At 46.8% G+C, this 15,342-nt stretch overlaps 1 protein-coding gene across 3 annotated transcripts in view; it reads left to right on the top strand.

Moving 5' to 3' along the window:
* LOC116941207 (janus kinase and microtubule-interacting protein 3-like) overlaps positions 1 to 15,342 on the top strand; it is a 265,525-nt gene that overhangs the window by 25,685 nt on the left and 224,498 nt on the right. For all 3 annotated transcript variants that reach the window (XM_076066382.1, XM_076066383.1, XM_032952008.2), the window contains exon 2: positions 4,814 to 5,158. In XM_076066382.1, the coding sequence (XP_075922497.1) occupies positions 5,024 to 5,158 (135 nt within the window). In that variant the 5' untranslated portion in view covers positions 4,814 to 5,023. The remainder of the gene's footprint in view (positions 1 to 4,813; positions 5,159 to 15,342) is intronic.

Here is a 15,342-nt window from a genome sequence, read left to right as displayed (position 1 = left end):
TTCCCTCCATGCGTTTAGAGTATTTGGCTGCTATAGATTTCCACACGATAAGCCACCAACCTCGTCGACCTATCATTTGTGGCCATGTCGCTCCTGGAAAAAAACGCATTCTGGCTCAGTGGGGCTTACCTGGTTCCGTAATTTTTTTCTTTTTTTTAGTTACTGTATAGTATATTTTGAAATATTCCTTAAGGGTGACAGTGTTGGGGAAAAATATTATTCGTTGTGTTTTGACATTTTTGGCACGGGCATGATTATTGCTTCATAATTGCATTGTCGATTTAAAGCTTTCGTGACTGCAGGGATTCATATTCTTGGTTGTTTCGGTAAAGTCACGTAGAAGGGAAACAATAAAATAATTATAAAAAATATATAAAACAATACAATTCTCACGACGTTTCGACTGCAACACAAGCAATCATCATCAGGTGTGAAAACCACAGCAAGAACATTTTTAAAAAAGTGGCGTTTTTTTAACGTTAGCACCACGGAGAGCGATTTGGCAGATATTCAGATGGATGAGTCCATCTATGTTCGGAAAAGAGGAGGGGGGAGACGTAAAAAAAATGGATGCGGTCTGAAAGCCACCGTAAGCGTGAACAATCAATTAAGACCCGAAATGGTTTATCAAATCCTTCCAATGATTGCTAAGCCAGAATCCATCTCGGTTGAAATTGTCTCTGTGTTTGTATATGTGGACAGCCTTATGAACGAATCTCTCATGGTAGCCAGATGGCTTGCAAAGAACCTCTGTCTTGTAGAAGTCAATGTCATGTGAGCCTACTGAATTATAGCAGTGATCTGCCACTGCCGAGGTGTTGGCCCTACCGTGTTTTAGGTCTGCTTTGTGTTCACGAATGCGGTCCGAGACATGTCGTTTGGTTTCTCCAATGTAACTACTACCACAGAGGCAACTTAGTTTGTAGACGCCAGGGTACTGTATGTCCGGAATCACATCTTTTACAGACGGAACCAGATCACGGATTTTATGTAATGTGTTGAATCGGACTTGGATCTTGTGTTTATTCAAGATTTTGGAGATCTTTTTTTGTGATCCCCGCAATGTAGGGTAATGTGATGGTTTTGAAAAGCTCCTCAAGCGGGTCCTTCTTCATGGTTGGAGTGATGGCTTTGCAGATTGTGTAGTCAGAGTAACCATTAGCCTTAAGAGCTTGGTGTACGTGCTTGAGTTCACTGGCTATGTGTTCCTGGTCGGATATGCATTGGGCTCTATGGTGCAGAGTCTTGAGGGAATTCTTCTGGGATGGATGGTGGTGGGAATCCGTTTTCAGGTAAGCATCCGTATGGGTAGCTGTCCTGTAGACAGAGTGGCTCATTGAACCATCAGGTCCCTTTTTTATTAGGACATCCAAAAAAGGTAGCTTGCCATCTTTTTCGACTTCCATGGTAAATCTGATGGCTGGGTGTATGGAATTGATGTGGTCGAGGAATTGGTCGAGACCAGGCCGGCCATGTGGCCAGATGACAAAAGTGTCATCCACGTACCTCTTCCATAAGGTTGGGCGCAGAGTGGCAGTCTAGATGGCGTCAGTCTCAAATTTCTCCATGAAAATGTTGGCTACAACCGGAGATAGGGGGAGCCCATTGGGGTGCCCTCAGTTTGTTTGTAGAAAGTTCCATTCCAAGTGAAGTATGTATTGGTTAAGCAGTGTCTCATCAGGGGGGTACCTCAGTGTTTAGTCCTTGATGAACCAAGTCTTCAATGATTGCGATGGTGTCAGGTACAGGAACTTTGGTGAATAAGGAAACTATATCAAAACTGACAAGCAGGTCGTCTGGGGACAGGGAAATACCCGTGATTGTCGATACCAGGTGAGTAGAATTTTGTACCGCAGAGGTGCTTTATCCAGTGAAAGGCCGCAGGATTTCAGACAGAAAACGAGCCAGTTTGTAGGTGGGGGAGTTGCTAGTAGAGACGATGGGACGAAGGGGTGTATCTACTTTATGTATTTTTGGTAAGCCGTATAACTTGGTGGCCTGGCAGCAGAAGGTATCAACGAGAACTGTTTGGTTTGATCAATTAATGCGGTTGAATCAGAAATGATTTTGTTGTTTTTTGTGACGAGGCTGTTGGTGGGAGCTCTTTTTATTTTTGTATAGCTGCCATCGTTGAGTAATTCTTGAATTTTGTTGTTATATTCTATTTTATCCATGATGACAGTGGCATTGCCCTTGTTGACTGAGAGGATGACAATGTCATCCCTCCTTTTTAATTTATATAATTAAAAACGCTCATCTTTGCTGAGGTTGCTAGCTGGCATCTTAGCGTTTTTGAGTGTTGCTTGGATTTCAGATCTTGCTACGTCTGCAGCGATGTGACCCAGGCCCTTGAGAGCCACGTCTACTTGGGCAATGATATCATTAACTGGTATGTGTTTACGTGTGACTGCAAAGTTTAGACCTTTATCTAAAACGGATTTCAGACCATCGGAAATAGAACTGTTACTGCGATTAATTACGACTTTGTTAACGTCTAGCTTTTTGGTGGTGTGTGGGTCCGATCTTTTGTTGGAGAGGAGGTTAAATTTGGAAATCAGGTTGTCCTTACATTTGGTCGACATAGTGGCAGCTGAATAGGCAGTAATATTGTCTACATGTTCCCAATCCGATGTGGACATTGTTGCCGTCAATGATAAGTGTGATTTGTAGAGTGTCTTGTCTAACTGATCTAGTTCGGTGCGTATAAGTCTGATTTTCTCTGAGATAAGAGCTAAGCTAGTTCTGGAAATAATTCGTTTCGCATTAGAAGAAGTTACAGCAGCAGAGGTCAGTGTAAATGCGATTGGTATTACCCCAGAGTTGCGGCATCTCTTCAGAAAGGTGAGAGACTCGATCAGCTGAGCCTTCTTATCCCGGAGTTTGTTGAAGGATCTCAAAGTTATGTGGAAACCCTCCCTGTAGAGGTGGTTAAATTTTGATTTAAAGCTTTCGTGACTGCAGTGATTCATATTATTGGTTCTTTCGGTAAAGTCACGTAGAAGGGAAACAATAAAATAATAAAAATATAAAACAATAAAATTCTCACGACGTTTCGACTGCAACACAAGCAATCATCATCAAAACGCCACTTTTTTCAAATTTTCTTGCTGTGGTTTTCACACCTGATGATATAATTGCATTTTTGTTGGAATATATTGAGGTTTTGTCATGTACTGTATTTTATACAAATGTGAAATGACTATTATGACCTCGTAACCAAATTGAATTTTATATATAGATTACCGTAATGCTGATGCAGCACCCACACAGTTTAATGGTTCTTGGGCAATCATTTTCACTCTCCTAGTGTCAGTCAGCATTGTTATTTCGACGATAATGTAATATATAATTAGCACCACTGTTATAGTCCAGATTACTGCAATTGTTATAATTTGCCGATTGTTGTCATCATCGTCGAGCATTATCCATCAGCTCGAGCTCGCGATTGAATTTCAAGCAAACGTGAGATGAAAATTAAATCCATTTATTGTTCATCGTGTGCTGAAGGCTGTTGGTTTTTTTTCCGTTCGAATGTTGACAGCACGTTGGCGCGAGCAACTCGTCATCGTAAATGATCGATTTCGTTCTCGCCTTTCAACATTTATTCATTCTCGGTCACCGTCCGCGCATCTCTCGCACTCCTCCGTGAGTTGTTCAATGGCAATTATCTTAACATTTTTTTTTAACGAATGATATTGATCCAAATTTCCAAATCGGGCACGTCGAACAATAATGCATCTCCGAATACTGTATATCCGGCTGTGGTAACCACGGAGACGCAGTGGGGATGCTGTGGTGAATGCGTTTCTCATGCCACCCCCACCGCTCCTCGCCCGTGTGCGCCTCCTCCTCCTTCTCTCTATTGCGCCTCCATGTTGCTCTCATTTGCATTCATATTTTCGTTCTGTCTGTCTCCCCGGCGGCGTGTCTGAACGCCCTCGTTAGTGTCCCGAGTTACGGCTCAACGTGCCTGAGTGCTCGTCTGTTTGATTGCACCGCCTGTGGTGCCACACCGCCGTGTCTAAGTGCCACACCGCCGTGTCTGTGGTGCCACACCGCCGTGCCAGTGGTGCCACACCGCCGTGTCTGTGGTACCACACCGCCGTGTCTGTGGTGCCACACCGCCGTGCCTGCAGTGCCACACCGCCGTGTCTAAGTGCCACACCGCCGTGCCTGTGGTGCCACACCGCCGTGTCTGTGGTACCACACCGCCGTGTCTGTGGTGCCACACCGCCGTGCCTGCGGTGCCACACCGCCGTGTCTAAGTGCCACACCGCCGTGTCTAAGTGCCACACCGCCGTGCCTGTGGTGCCACACCGCCGTGTCTGTGGTACCACACCGCCGTGTCTGTGGTGCCACACCGCCGTGCCTGCGGTGCCACACCGCCGTGTCTAAGTGCCACACCGCCGTGTCTAAGTGCCACACCGCCGTGCCTGTGGTGCCACACCGCCGTGTCTGTGGTGCCACACCGCTGTGTCTGTGGTGCCACACCGCCGTGTCTAAGTGCCACACCGCCGTGCCTGTGGTGCCACACCGCCGTGTCTGTGGTACCACACCGCCGTGTCTGTGGTGCCACACCGCTGTGTCTGTGGTGCCACACCGCCGTGTCTGTGGTACCACACCGCCGTGTCTGTGGTGCCACACCGCTGTGTCTGTGGTGCCACACCGCCGTGTCTAAGTGCCACACCACCGTGCCTGTGGTACCACCTTCCTCCGCAGTCGCCCCATCTCCATTCCTCTTCACGGCTTCCAATCAAATCTCCGAATCAATTCGACAACTTCCCATTGCCTCGTCCTTCCCTCTGCCCCGCAGGCTCTGAACGATGTAAGGTGAACGCAAATCATCGTCTGCGGCCGTGCGCGAGGTTTAGCGCGCGTGAGCCTCCAACCCGGATTTTAATCGAGAGAGGCGACGGTGGGGAAGGAGAAGGTGGTCAGGAGGCAGCGCCGCTGTCGGTCGAGCGACAGCCGTGGCGGTGGAGGGATCCACGGTGCCGTGAAGAGGAGGAGGAGGAGGCCTGCGATGTCGCGGAGGGCCGCCGGGCGCGGCCGGCCTGACAAGCCCGAGGCCGTGATCCACTCGCTGCAGACCGCCAACGAGGAGCTGAGGGCCAAGCTGACCGACATCCAGATCGAGCTGCAGCAGGAGCGCAGCAAGGTGAGCCCGCACCTCTCTCACGGGAAGAGGAAAGGAGAAGTGGAATAATCTCACGATGCCGGAGACGGCGGCGGGGGACGGGGGGCGGGGGGGGGTGACACCTCCTCAATTGATAATTTGTTTTTGATGTAGCGCCCAACGCACTGAGGCGTCTCAGGGCACTTTACAACACTTCTCATCTCACACATTTGAAAGAGCACCCGACCCCCCCCCCCCCCCCCCCGTGGCAGCTGTCCCTGTGGGCACAAGGTGACTCAGAACCTGCCCTGCAATCGGGCTATAGTCTGCCAGTAGGTGGGGGATGATCGCTGTGTAATAATCTCTTCTGAGTATGTGTGCACGTTGACTTTATTTCGCAACGTACGTAGCCAACCGTGTTAATCGGAGGCGCGATGCGCATTGTCTTGAGTGGTGTATTATTGTCATCATGCAACTCACGAACTTTTTACTTTAACTTCTCATGTTTACAGAACATTTAAGTGAGTAACCACAAACGTCGATGTACACGATCACAGTCGTGATTTACTCTTGGAAAAAATCTGCTTTTCCCAAACTGTACGGATTTCTAACTGGCCATGCCTCGATGCTGTGCGATGCACACGGGATGCGACAGCACGGGATGACAATGCGGATTAATGTCACTCTCCAAAAAATAACAAACTTGCCATTGTTACTTTAAGTTGCCTGAACTTAATATAATTGACTGATTGGCTTAGTGGTCATTGTGCCCTTCACTGTGCATGTAGGCGCGTGCGCGCTTGAAAGCTGACGAGTGGATGCTAAGAATTTTGAGTCGTGATTGTTCAGTGTGGGATAGACAAATGTCTGCCGCTGTCAATGGCCACATCTCAATATCTGCACGGATGTTGTAAACGGAAAACGGCACCTACTTATCTTCGCCCACACTTGGTTTTTGAAAATGTCACAAACGGTAGTTATATAGATATCAAATCGGCATTCACTGTGGTTCCATGAAATAATTTTCCTCCAGTTTATTGCAAAAAAAAAAAAGAATCGCATTGTTGTACTGCACCCTTGTGAAATGTAACCCTATATTGTCAGTATATCGTCTGAAAGTATATATATATTTTTTCTTGGTTTTATTTGTGTGGTATAATATTACTAATCTGGGAGGAGTGTCTGTACTGGATGCTCCTCTGCACAGTGCAAGTCGCTATGCAGTAGTCACTGTAACGCACAGGAGAGGGATCTGTGTGCATGAGGGTTAGAATCTTGCAGGATTGTGACGAGCAATGTGGAAAGTGTTGGCACAACATTGGCCTATCGATAATTTTCTGGGTTTTAGTGAAAAAAATAAATCCACGTAGAGATCACATGCACACTCGCGCACCGTGGGGAGAATGCGTAGATGCAGACAGTGTGCGGTTTAACGTATTAGTGTCATTTTGTGACCCAGAGGACAGCCTTCTGTTATCATATATGCCATGGACTGAATCGTCTATGCAATCCTATTTTGCTCATGTCAACCCTACAATTTGATTTAATTCTGCGAGATTTAAAAGAAAAAACGTCATCAGAAGCCGGACAACAGTTGTAGCTGCTCGGCCTTGATCTTAGCTACTGAAGTCTCCTCATGAGGTGCACGAATATTAACCTTGTTGAATATTTAAACTCTTTTTTTTACTATTTTTATTTTACCAGGTAAGGCCCACTTGAGCTATATAAGCTCATTTTTTTATATTGACCGGACCACACATTATAACTCAATGAAGTGGCTTATCATGTGGAAATGTATAGCAGCCGAATACTCTAAACATGTGTTTCTAAATGTGGAGGGAAAAACCAAAGGACACGGAGAAAAATCCACACGACCACTAGGAGAACATGCAAAGTCCAAATATGCAGGAATCACGGTCAAGATCGAACCCACGACCTCATTATTCCAGGCGAGGTAGTTAACATCTCGCAGCGAACTCTCCTGAAACCCTCTCGTTGTGGCCAGCAGACCTCAACATTGGCATTTAGCTCCTGAATACATTGCCATACGTTAGAATAGAATATGCCACTATTCATATGCCGATTTAAAAACTGGTCATCACATTTTTTAAAATTGAATTCTCATAAGGCCCCATCATGTAAACTTCAGTTTCCAACAATTATGAACTCTCGTTATTTTTCTGGCCTTTCTAGTGCTATGAAGAAGGGTCATTGCTCAAAACGTCGACAATTATATACTTGTTCTTTACGGTCATGATGAATGTGTTGAGTTTTTTTTCTCTCCAAATAAAGCCAAGGATGGCAGATGGACACACCTTGCCCAGCTCTAGCAGGATCATGATGCTCGTTAAGTCACGGCAATATTGCAGTGGTTATGTACACATTCCCAATATGAATAATGCCCACGACATTAACGTGAAATAATTATTCTGGGATCTGTACACGGTGTTCCAATAAGACTAATAATACAAAGCCAGCCAAGGAGCTTTCATTATAAGCATCGTCATTCATAGGAGACAATCAAAGAAATTAAGTTAAGAAAGGGTTTCTTGGCTCATGCGAGAGACACACTAAAATCCACGCGATCACGGGAAGAAAATGCAAATTTCAAATATGCAGGCATCAGGGTCGGAATCGAACCCACGACCATCCTGTGTACCAGGCTAGGTAGCTAACATCTCGCTACCATGGCATCTTCGCTCTGTTGCGTGCAGCTGTGCTCTCACCAATCACAGTTTGTGTTCATATCCTGGCCTGGGTCGACTTGGCCCTTGGACTCTGTCGTTATTGGTGATACGAGTGACACTTTTGCAACTGCACCACTTTGTGCACCTTCGAAAGGGGCTTCCCATTGGGAGACTGGTCACTGACAAGCAAACGTGTAGTTCCCCACCACTGGCTCGAGACAACCCATGGGCGTGAGTGCTGTTCACCATTTGAACGTACAGGCTATGACTAAATACAAGAACACTGTTCCGGCCTATTTGGGATCGTTAAAATATTCTCCGCACACATACCTTGAGTCAACCCACTGCCGGATAAGGCCTCACGACCCTTTGAGGGGTCATGGAGGTTGTTTGAACAAATTTCACCACGCTGGCTGTGCAGATTAATGTCGATCAGTGTGGGTGGGGAGCATAGGCATTGGAGCATAGTGCAGTACAACATCTGTTTTGCTGCATTGCCATCTGCTCACAATGTAGCCCTGGAGCATCCTGTCACACCTGTTTTTGTATGCATGGCATTTGCCCATCCAAGGACTATCCAGGCTCACAATCTGCTGAGCTTCCAATAATTAATGAGATCGGGCGTGGTGTTCTGGGTGATTTGGCCATAGTATTTAACGCTGTACATGTTAATATTGCTCATTGATCAGTATAGGGATTATATCTTGGTGTATTAATTACTCACTCAGGATTTATTGGTATTACCATATGCATTATTATTGGGTCTTTCGGTAAAGTCACGTAGATAGGTTTGGATTGTAAAGTCCACGTAAAAAAAACCTTTTGCAGGCACAAAACAATGTCAAGTAATGTTCAATGATGGTTACTAAAATTGGGGGAATAAAAAATATATATTGTGACTAATACATCAAAGTTAACAAAGAGAAATGGAACCAGTGTGAGTATAACAGTTCTGGCGGTTGTCGGAGATTAAAGACGATGCTTAATGACTTAACGAACCTATTCCAAACACACTATTTCTCTCTCCACCGTCTTTGGATCTACACGAACATTAAAGTTTCCACTTTTCCTTCAATGATACCCTACATTCCCTCGTATATCGGTCGCGACAAAAATTTAATGCGCCTCCCATTTTTCAATTGCTTGCGTTGAAAACGTGTCATTAATGTACCCTACCAGGCTCAATGAAGCGACTGCTAACATCTCTGCAATGTAAATCTCACACGAATGTTAATGTTCGCCGTTGATGAATACAAGAGGGAGAACTTGGATGCTTTTATTTCATTGCTTTACGTGATCAGTGCCTCGGACCCAATCACCCAGAATGCAACCAAATCTCATCAGATCTCAGAGGCTCAGCGGGGTTTTGAGCCTGGCCAGTACTTGAACGAGTGACCATCTTGCGCAAAAGACACGTGTCTCATAGGCACGGATGGCGGGACTGCAGCATACATTGCCATGCACTCCTCCTGCCGTCAACCCGCCCACGACCGGCGTGGTGAAGTATGATTTAAAAATAGTTTCACGGCCTGCAAAGCTTGGGGAGGACCTCATCCAACAGTGGATTTACAACAACAACAAAAACGGGGCTGTGCATGTGCACGTGTGTGAACACGCAGCGACTCACCAACCTCCGATTAGCACGGTTGGCTACGTACGGTGCGAACGAAGTTCCACGTACATGCGTGCACAGCGAGTCAAGAGAGAGAGGGAGAAGAGACCCTTAGCAAGTGGGAACCGTGCCCCGGTCACATTCGCTTACAAGCAGCAGCAGCACTCGACGAGGCGTAGTGGTTGACGCTAACGGCGGCTGTTGTCGTCACCGACACGCGCTGGAGAGCAGCGCTGACCCCGTCTCTCCCGGCCGTGGAAGTCCGCGACGCGGCGTCTCTCGCGGGGAGTGGCGGCGTGGCACCTCGGCCTCTCTCCCCCGATTGCTCTCAGTCGCTACCGTGACTGGCACCGACTCCTCCGTCGTGCTTTGCTCGCAGGAGTGAGAGCCTCGCACCTCCGTTTAGCGCGGTTGGCTACGTACGGTGCGAAAGAATCTCAACATATACACGCACATGCACACAAAATCAAAGATCCCCTCGTATAGCCTTAACAGACTTTTGGGTCAAGTGCTGTTAGCGAGCAGCACCTATGAAGGCGGTGACGGTACGCAGGGGGGTGGGTGGCCAGCACCATGCCCGACGACCTTTGTCTCCCTTGTGGCCAAGTTCACACACTGGACCAGGTACTCGTTTGTGGCTGAGTCGACCTAGGGAAGGCCCTGGACCGGTTCAGATATTCGTCACCGATGTTGGCCATGAGCGTGTGAGCGGGTATCGAACTCGGGTTGCCGGGTTCGTAGGGCAGCGTGCTAACCGCTACACTACCGCTCCCCATAACAAATTGCATTCTAATTTTGAAGGCTTGAGGAGACCTTCATCCAGCAGTGGAGTTCATGGCTGGTAATAATGATTATAGTTTAGTCACTTAATCTTCAACCAAAAGGTTATTTCACTCTGTATATGAGCAATTCAGTGATCCTGTCCTCAAATTTCCAATTCCTCATCCCTAGTCTGTTCTCATATTGTTGACTAAGCGTTGCACGAGTCTCCACTGGACAGGCAATATAATATGCACACAGCCTAATTAGAATAAATGCAGTCGCTAATAGGGCTTGATAGGTTTAGCATAGCAAATTCAATGCAGCATATTCCAATGGGCATTTGCTCCTGTTTGTCTTGGTATTTTAAATGAGCAAAACACGTTACTCTGGCACACAAAACCCTTGGTTATGAAAGTAGTTTCCACATTGCTGGCTCAGTGCCATTTGGTGTGTCTCGGTATTATTAAACATGAGAACACACGTTATTTTGTTCGGCAATACACATTTTAAAATGTTGGGTTCAGTTCGCCCAGGTAACAGTACTTTATCTAGGCGGTTGGTTCCATCGAGTGAATTGAAAATGATTATATGGTACAGTATTATTATTATTACTATTAGGTCGCGCAAAGAGGTTGTGTTTATTCTTCGGGATGGATTGCGCCACTCAGTTACCCAGCTATAGCTTGCAAGGGAGGATCCGTTGGGGCATGAGGACGGGACAAGTAGAAAAACGACATCGGAGTGATCCGTATGGAGAAACCGGCGGCATCGAAACAGAACGCGCCGGAGGTACAGGAAAAAAATAAACATTGAAAATATTAAGGATATAAACGGGAATATTGCACCAAAAACAGGCGTATTGACATGGGGACGATGCAAGGACTGATCACTTGAAACGACTTAAGGGGCTTTTAAACTTTGGCGACAATTGAGTTTTTGCCATACCGTACACTTATTGCGACACTTCCAGGCGAAGGGCAAGTTCAACAGAATTTGGATTTAACATTCCGTGAAGAATTGCGCTCTCTGCGGTTCCCATCTACGATATAGTCAATGTGGAATCGATTCCCGTTGGCTACAATGTGAAAATGTTCAGTCACGGCATCCCTTATTACAATAAGTGATCACAGGCGTGCAGGGTATATAACACGTAGAGGAAGATTGATGTCTCTACTGACGCTAATGCCCCTGCCAGAGCACTCAGCCTATGCCACAGAGACCCTGGATTTGAATCAAGGCAAGCGCCTGTACACATTTGCAATACAAGTTGGATGTCCATAGCGTCTGCACGCTACTGCGTGCATTTCTGTGCATTTTGGACATCTTTCACACCGTACGTAGCCAAGCGGTGCTAATCGGAGGTGCGGGGCAAAGCACACTAAACGTAAACATGGGAAAGGCAGTTCTAAAGAGGTGAGTTTTCACTCGAGAAAAGAGACTGTAGCCAGTCAGGGATGCTCACGCTTGGGGCAGGAGGCGCCTCAGGACACCTGGCGCATGAATGGCGCCGTGAAACGTAACACTTTGGGGTTTTCATGGTAAAGTTCGTAAGTCTGGAGCACGTCACGGTCGGCGTGCCGCGGTACGTAAGATGGGATCTGAGTATCAATAAGTTGAGTAAGTTATAGCGAAAGTACGTACAACGCATCTCAACACACTGTACATAATAGTGTGACAACAACAGCAGCCGCCATTGGACACTAATTGGCGGTGATGTCACCTCAGGACTTGTGCCAGGCTAGGTGCGCTTTGAGGCCACGTGAAGTGTCGAAGGCTCGTTGGCAGGAGGTCATGGGACCGATCCAGGTGGCACGGGGTGACTGAGATTACTGGCAGATGCACCACCTGTGCTCCCTTGGGTGAGATGCATCATGGGACTAACAAAAATGAATACTTAAGTTTGGTTTAGTGTGTAAAGATACTTTTATTTATTTGTAATTCTACAACTTAACGTCGGTGCAATTTTGGTCAAAATAAATATTAATTCCAGCACGATTTGCAAACGACTGACCATTGCCACCATCAGGACCAGTATCATGTCCTATTCAACGTGCAATTTTGGTAAAAGTTTTTTTTTAAAGCCTCATTTACAGTTTTGTTTTTTAAACCTTACCATCTGCTACTCGAGGCCATCAAAAATTGCACAGGCAATAGGACATCACCTGTTGGTGCAATACTAAGTCATTTAGAAATCTTGATTTAAAGCTTTCGTGACTGCAGTAATTCATATTCGTCGTCAGGTGTGTCGGTTTGCAAACCGACACACCTGATGACGATCGTTTGTGTTATGGTCGAAACGTCGTGAGAATTTTTATTGTTTTATATATATTTTATTATTTTATTGTTTCCCTTCAATGTGACTTTACCGAAAGAACTAAGATTACATTTAGAAATCGTTATATGATTGATGTTAATCAGAAATTGTTGTTGTTGTGGTGAGCGTGGCCAATGCGGTAAGATGACAGAATGATTTTAATCCCTGGAGTTCCTCATCCACGTACGATGCCCTCAACTTCAGTGTGGTTCACTGTACAATGTCTGTGTTTTCTCACGTAAATTGTCATCGCACAATTCTGAGGGCTAAAATATAAATGCGTACTTACGAGATGTGTGGCATGTGGCAAACCACTCATCACGTGGCGTTAATGGGAATAGAGGCCTCTGGGGGTGATTTGAGAAGCAATCCAGTGGTTTAATCTACCTGGGCCTTGCTACCTGGACACGATGCTGTGCAGGTTCTAAGAGTTTTAGAAGGACGGCTTCTCTGTCTATGGCATGATTTTAATAGCACATTTGGGATATTGGTAATCTAATGTAAAAACAAAAAAACATTGAAAAATATCTAAAAAATGCATGTCGTGTGGTTCTATAGATATATATATATATATTTTGCCTCAACTATCAAAAATCCTGGTGAGGTTTTTGAAACAAAAACTGTACAAGGCTTTTAAAAGCCTTTGAAAAGTCCCATCGCATAGAAATAAGTACCTTGTAATGAAAGAAGCGGTGCAATACAATCTGTAAAGAACGTTGTAAAATGAAACATCTGCGCATTTTACTCGAACATTTCTATTTGATATTAAACTGACAAGAGTAAATTCAGCCCAGGGTCTTTTGCTGCTCTGTATGAATGAATTATTTTATTGGCAGAAATAAATGCTTCGGTGGTGCATGACCATGCAGAGCCCAACATGTTATAAAACCAGGTCCAGCAAGTGCATTGGGCAGTTAAATCCATCATCCCAATGCCGGACCTGCCAAAATAGATGATATTATCATGACCTTTGAAGTGGGTCTGTCTGTCCTTGAGGTGACGGGTGCCATTATAAGCATTCAATACACTGCATTTTCTATTCTGCAGGAATTCTATCATCTAAATCCTGGCGTTAATGCTTTGTGTTTAGTGTCCGCGAACACCAAAGACTCGTTGTCGATGAGTGTCGACACAAAATTGCGATTGTTTTGTTGAACATTTGGGCCAAGAGGCTAAACGTTCATTGTTTAAACTGAGCTGTGAAAATCTGAACGTACAAGCTGCTTGTGAGGAAGGTTATCGATGCAGAGGTCAATCCTCTGAAACCCACTAAGGGAAGAGCTCACAGCGTTCTCTGCTAGTTCATCAGGCAATCTCCACAACCAACACTTTGCTGGTGAGGCGAGGACTGGACACCCCTGTAGATGAGCTGTACGACCCTGGGATGTGTCCGGCCTGAATAATGAGCATCTCAGTGGCGTAGTGGTCAGCGTGCATCACAGTTGCAGCTTCCGGATTGCAGAGGGGCAGTGCTGTGATTGAAACAGCTGCCTGGGTCATTTTTCTTTGTCCCACACCATGCCACCTGCTGTAAATGCGGCGTTAATGTGACGCCGTTTTGAACAGCAAGCCACTGTTCCGGTGAGTGGCGTCCCGTCTCGAATCCAAAAGTGGGAACTCTCTTCAGAAATTAGAGGTGGCCCCCGCACACCAGGCGAGGTGGTTAACATCTCGCCACCGCAGTCTCACCCGCTGCGAGGTCTCGCGCAGAGTGCAGGGGGGCGGCCTCCCTCGAGCAGCGGGGGCAGACCACGAGGTCGTCGCACGGTCTCCTCTTGCCGCAGCCGCAGGGGTTGCAGCTCACTGCTCATGTGGAGCACTGCCACGTGGGGCGCAGGATGTGGACCCTGAGCACTTGCTGCTCGCTTGGGTGCGAAGTCGGTGCGGCGGTTTTCCCACGCCGTCGGGGGGGGGCTTGTTCGCTCGCCTCGACGCCCACGCTGATGATCTCAGCACCAGGGAGTCCAAGTCGGTCCCGCCGCATGGCGTCATGTGTTGGGTCGCAGGTGCGCTGCTAAGTGCGGAGCGGTTGGCGCATGGCGGTTAGCGGTCTGCGGTACGGACCCCGGCGGACCGAGTTCGAAACCCGCTCGCGGCCAACACCGGCGATGATTGTATTATTTGAACCGCTCCTGGGCCTCTCCTAGGTCGGTTCAGCCTCGAATGAGTACCTGGTACGATGTGCGAACATCGCCAATAGAGAGACAAAAAGCGGGCGGACGTGGTTGCTGGCTCACCCACCCTCTTACGTGTGCCGTGCCGACCTTCATCGGTGCTCGCTAACAGCACTTGCCCCAGCAGTTTGTTACAGGCTATAACGGGGACCTTTGCCTTGCTGTTAAGTGCCTATTAACACTCGTAATGAGATGTTTTAAATAGCGATTGGTTTAACGAACCAAATTCGTTTCCATTTGTAAATGTTCTGCCTTTGGCACGTTAAAAGGCTTCCCCACATTACGTCGAAAACCATTACATGTGCGATATTTCCATTCTATAGCTTGCATTATCAAGATGCAACATTTGCGGCGCTTTTCTTAGCTGCTGTGGATGTGAGGCGGTGGTGAGCCCTCCCAGGGAGCCAATTCCGCTCCCCGCGACTGACTCTGCCGCTACCCCAGCAGCTCTCCCACGGCCCTCGACATGGCCCGGCAAGCGCCTCGAAGTGAATGCGGTGATACCGCGATATGCGTGTATATATATAAATAATACCAATATTTATACTGCTGGAGGAATCCGATGAGCTGCAAAGCTCTTTTTCTACAGATGTTCAGTCGGGGCGGGTAATAAAGTTACAACAACAAACGATACAAAAAACACGACAGTAGTGCACTGTACAAGAAAGGTAAACAAA

The sequence above is a fragment of the Petromyzon marinus genome, chromosome 11, assembly GCF_048934315.1.
Source record: "Petromyzon marinus isolate PM22_M1 ecotype Great Lakes invasive population chromosome 11, UKy_Petmar_22M1.pri1.0, whole genome shotgun sequence".
Lineage (NCBI taxonomy): Eukaryota > Metazoa > Chordata > Hyperoartia > Petromyzontiformes > Petromyzontidae > Petromyzon > Petromyzon marinus.
The sequence above is the reverse complement of the archived record's forward strand: the minus strand, read 5'-3'. Positions and strand labels throughout refer to the sequence as shown.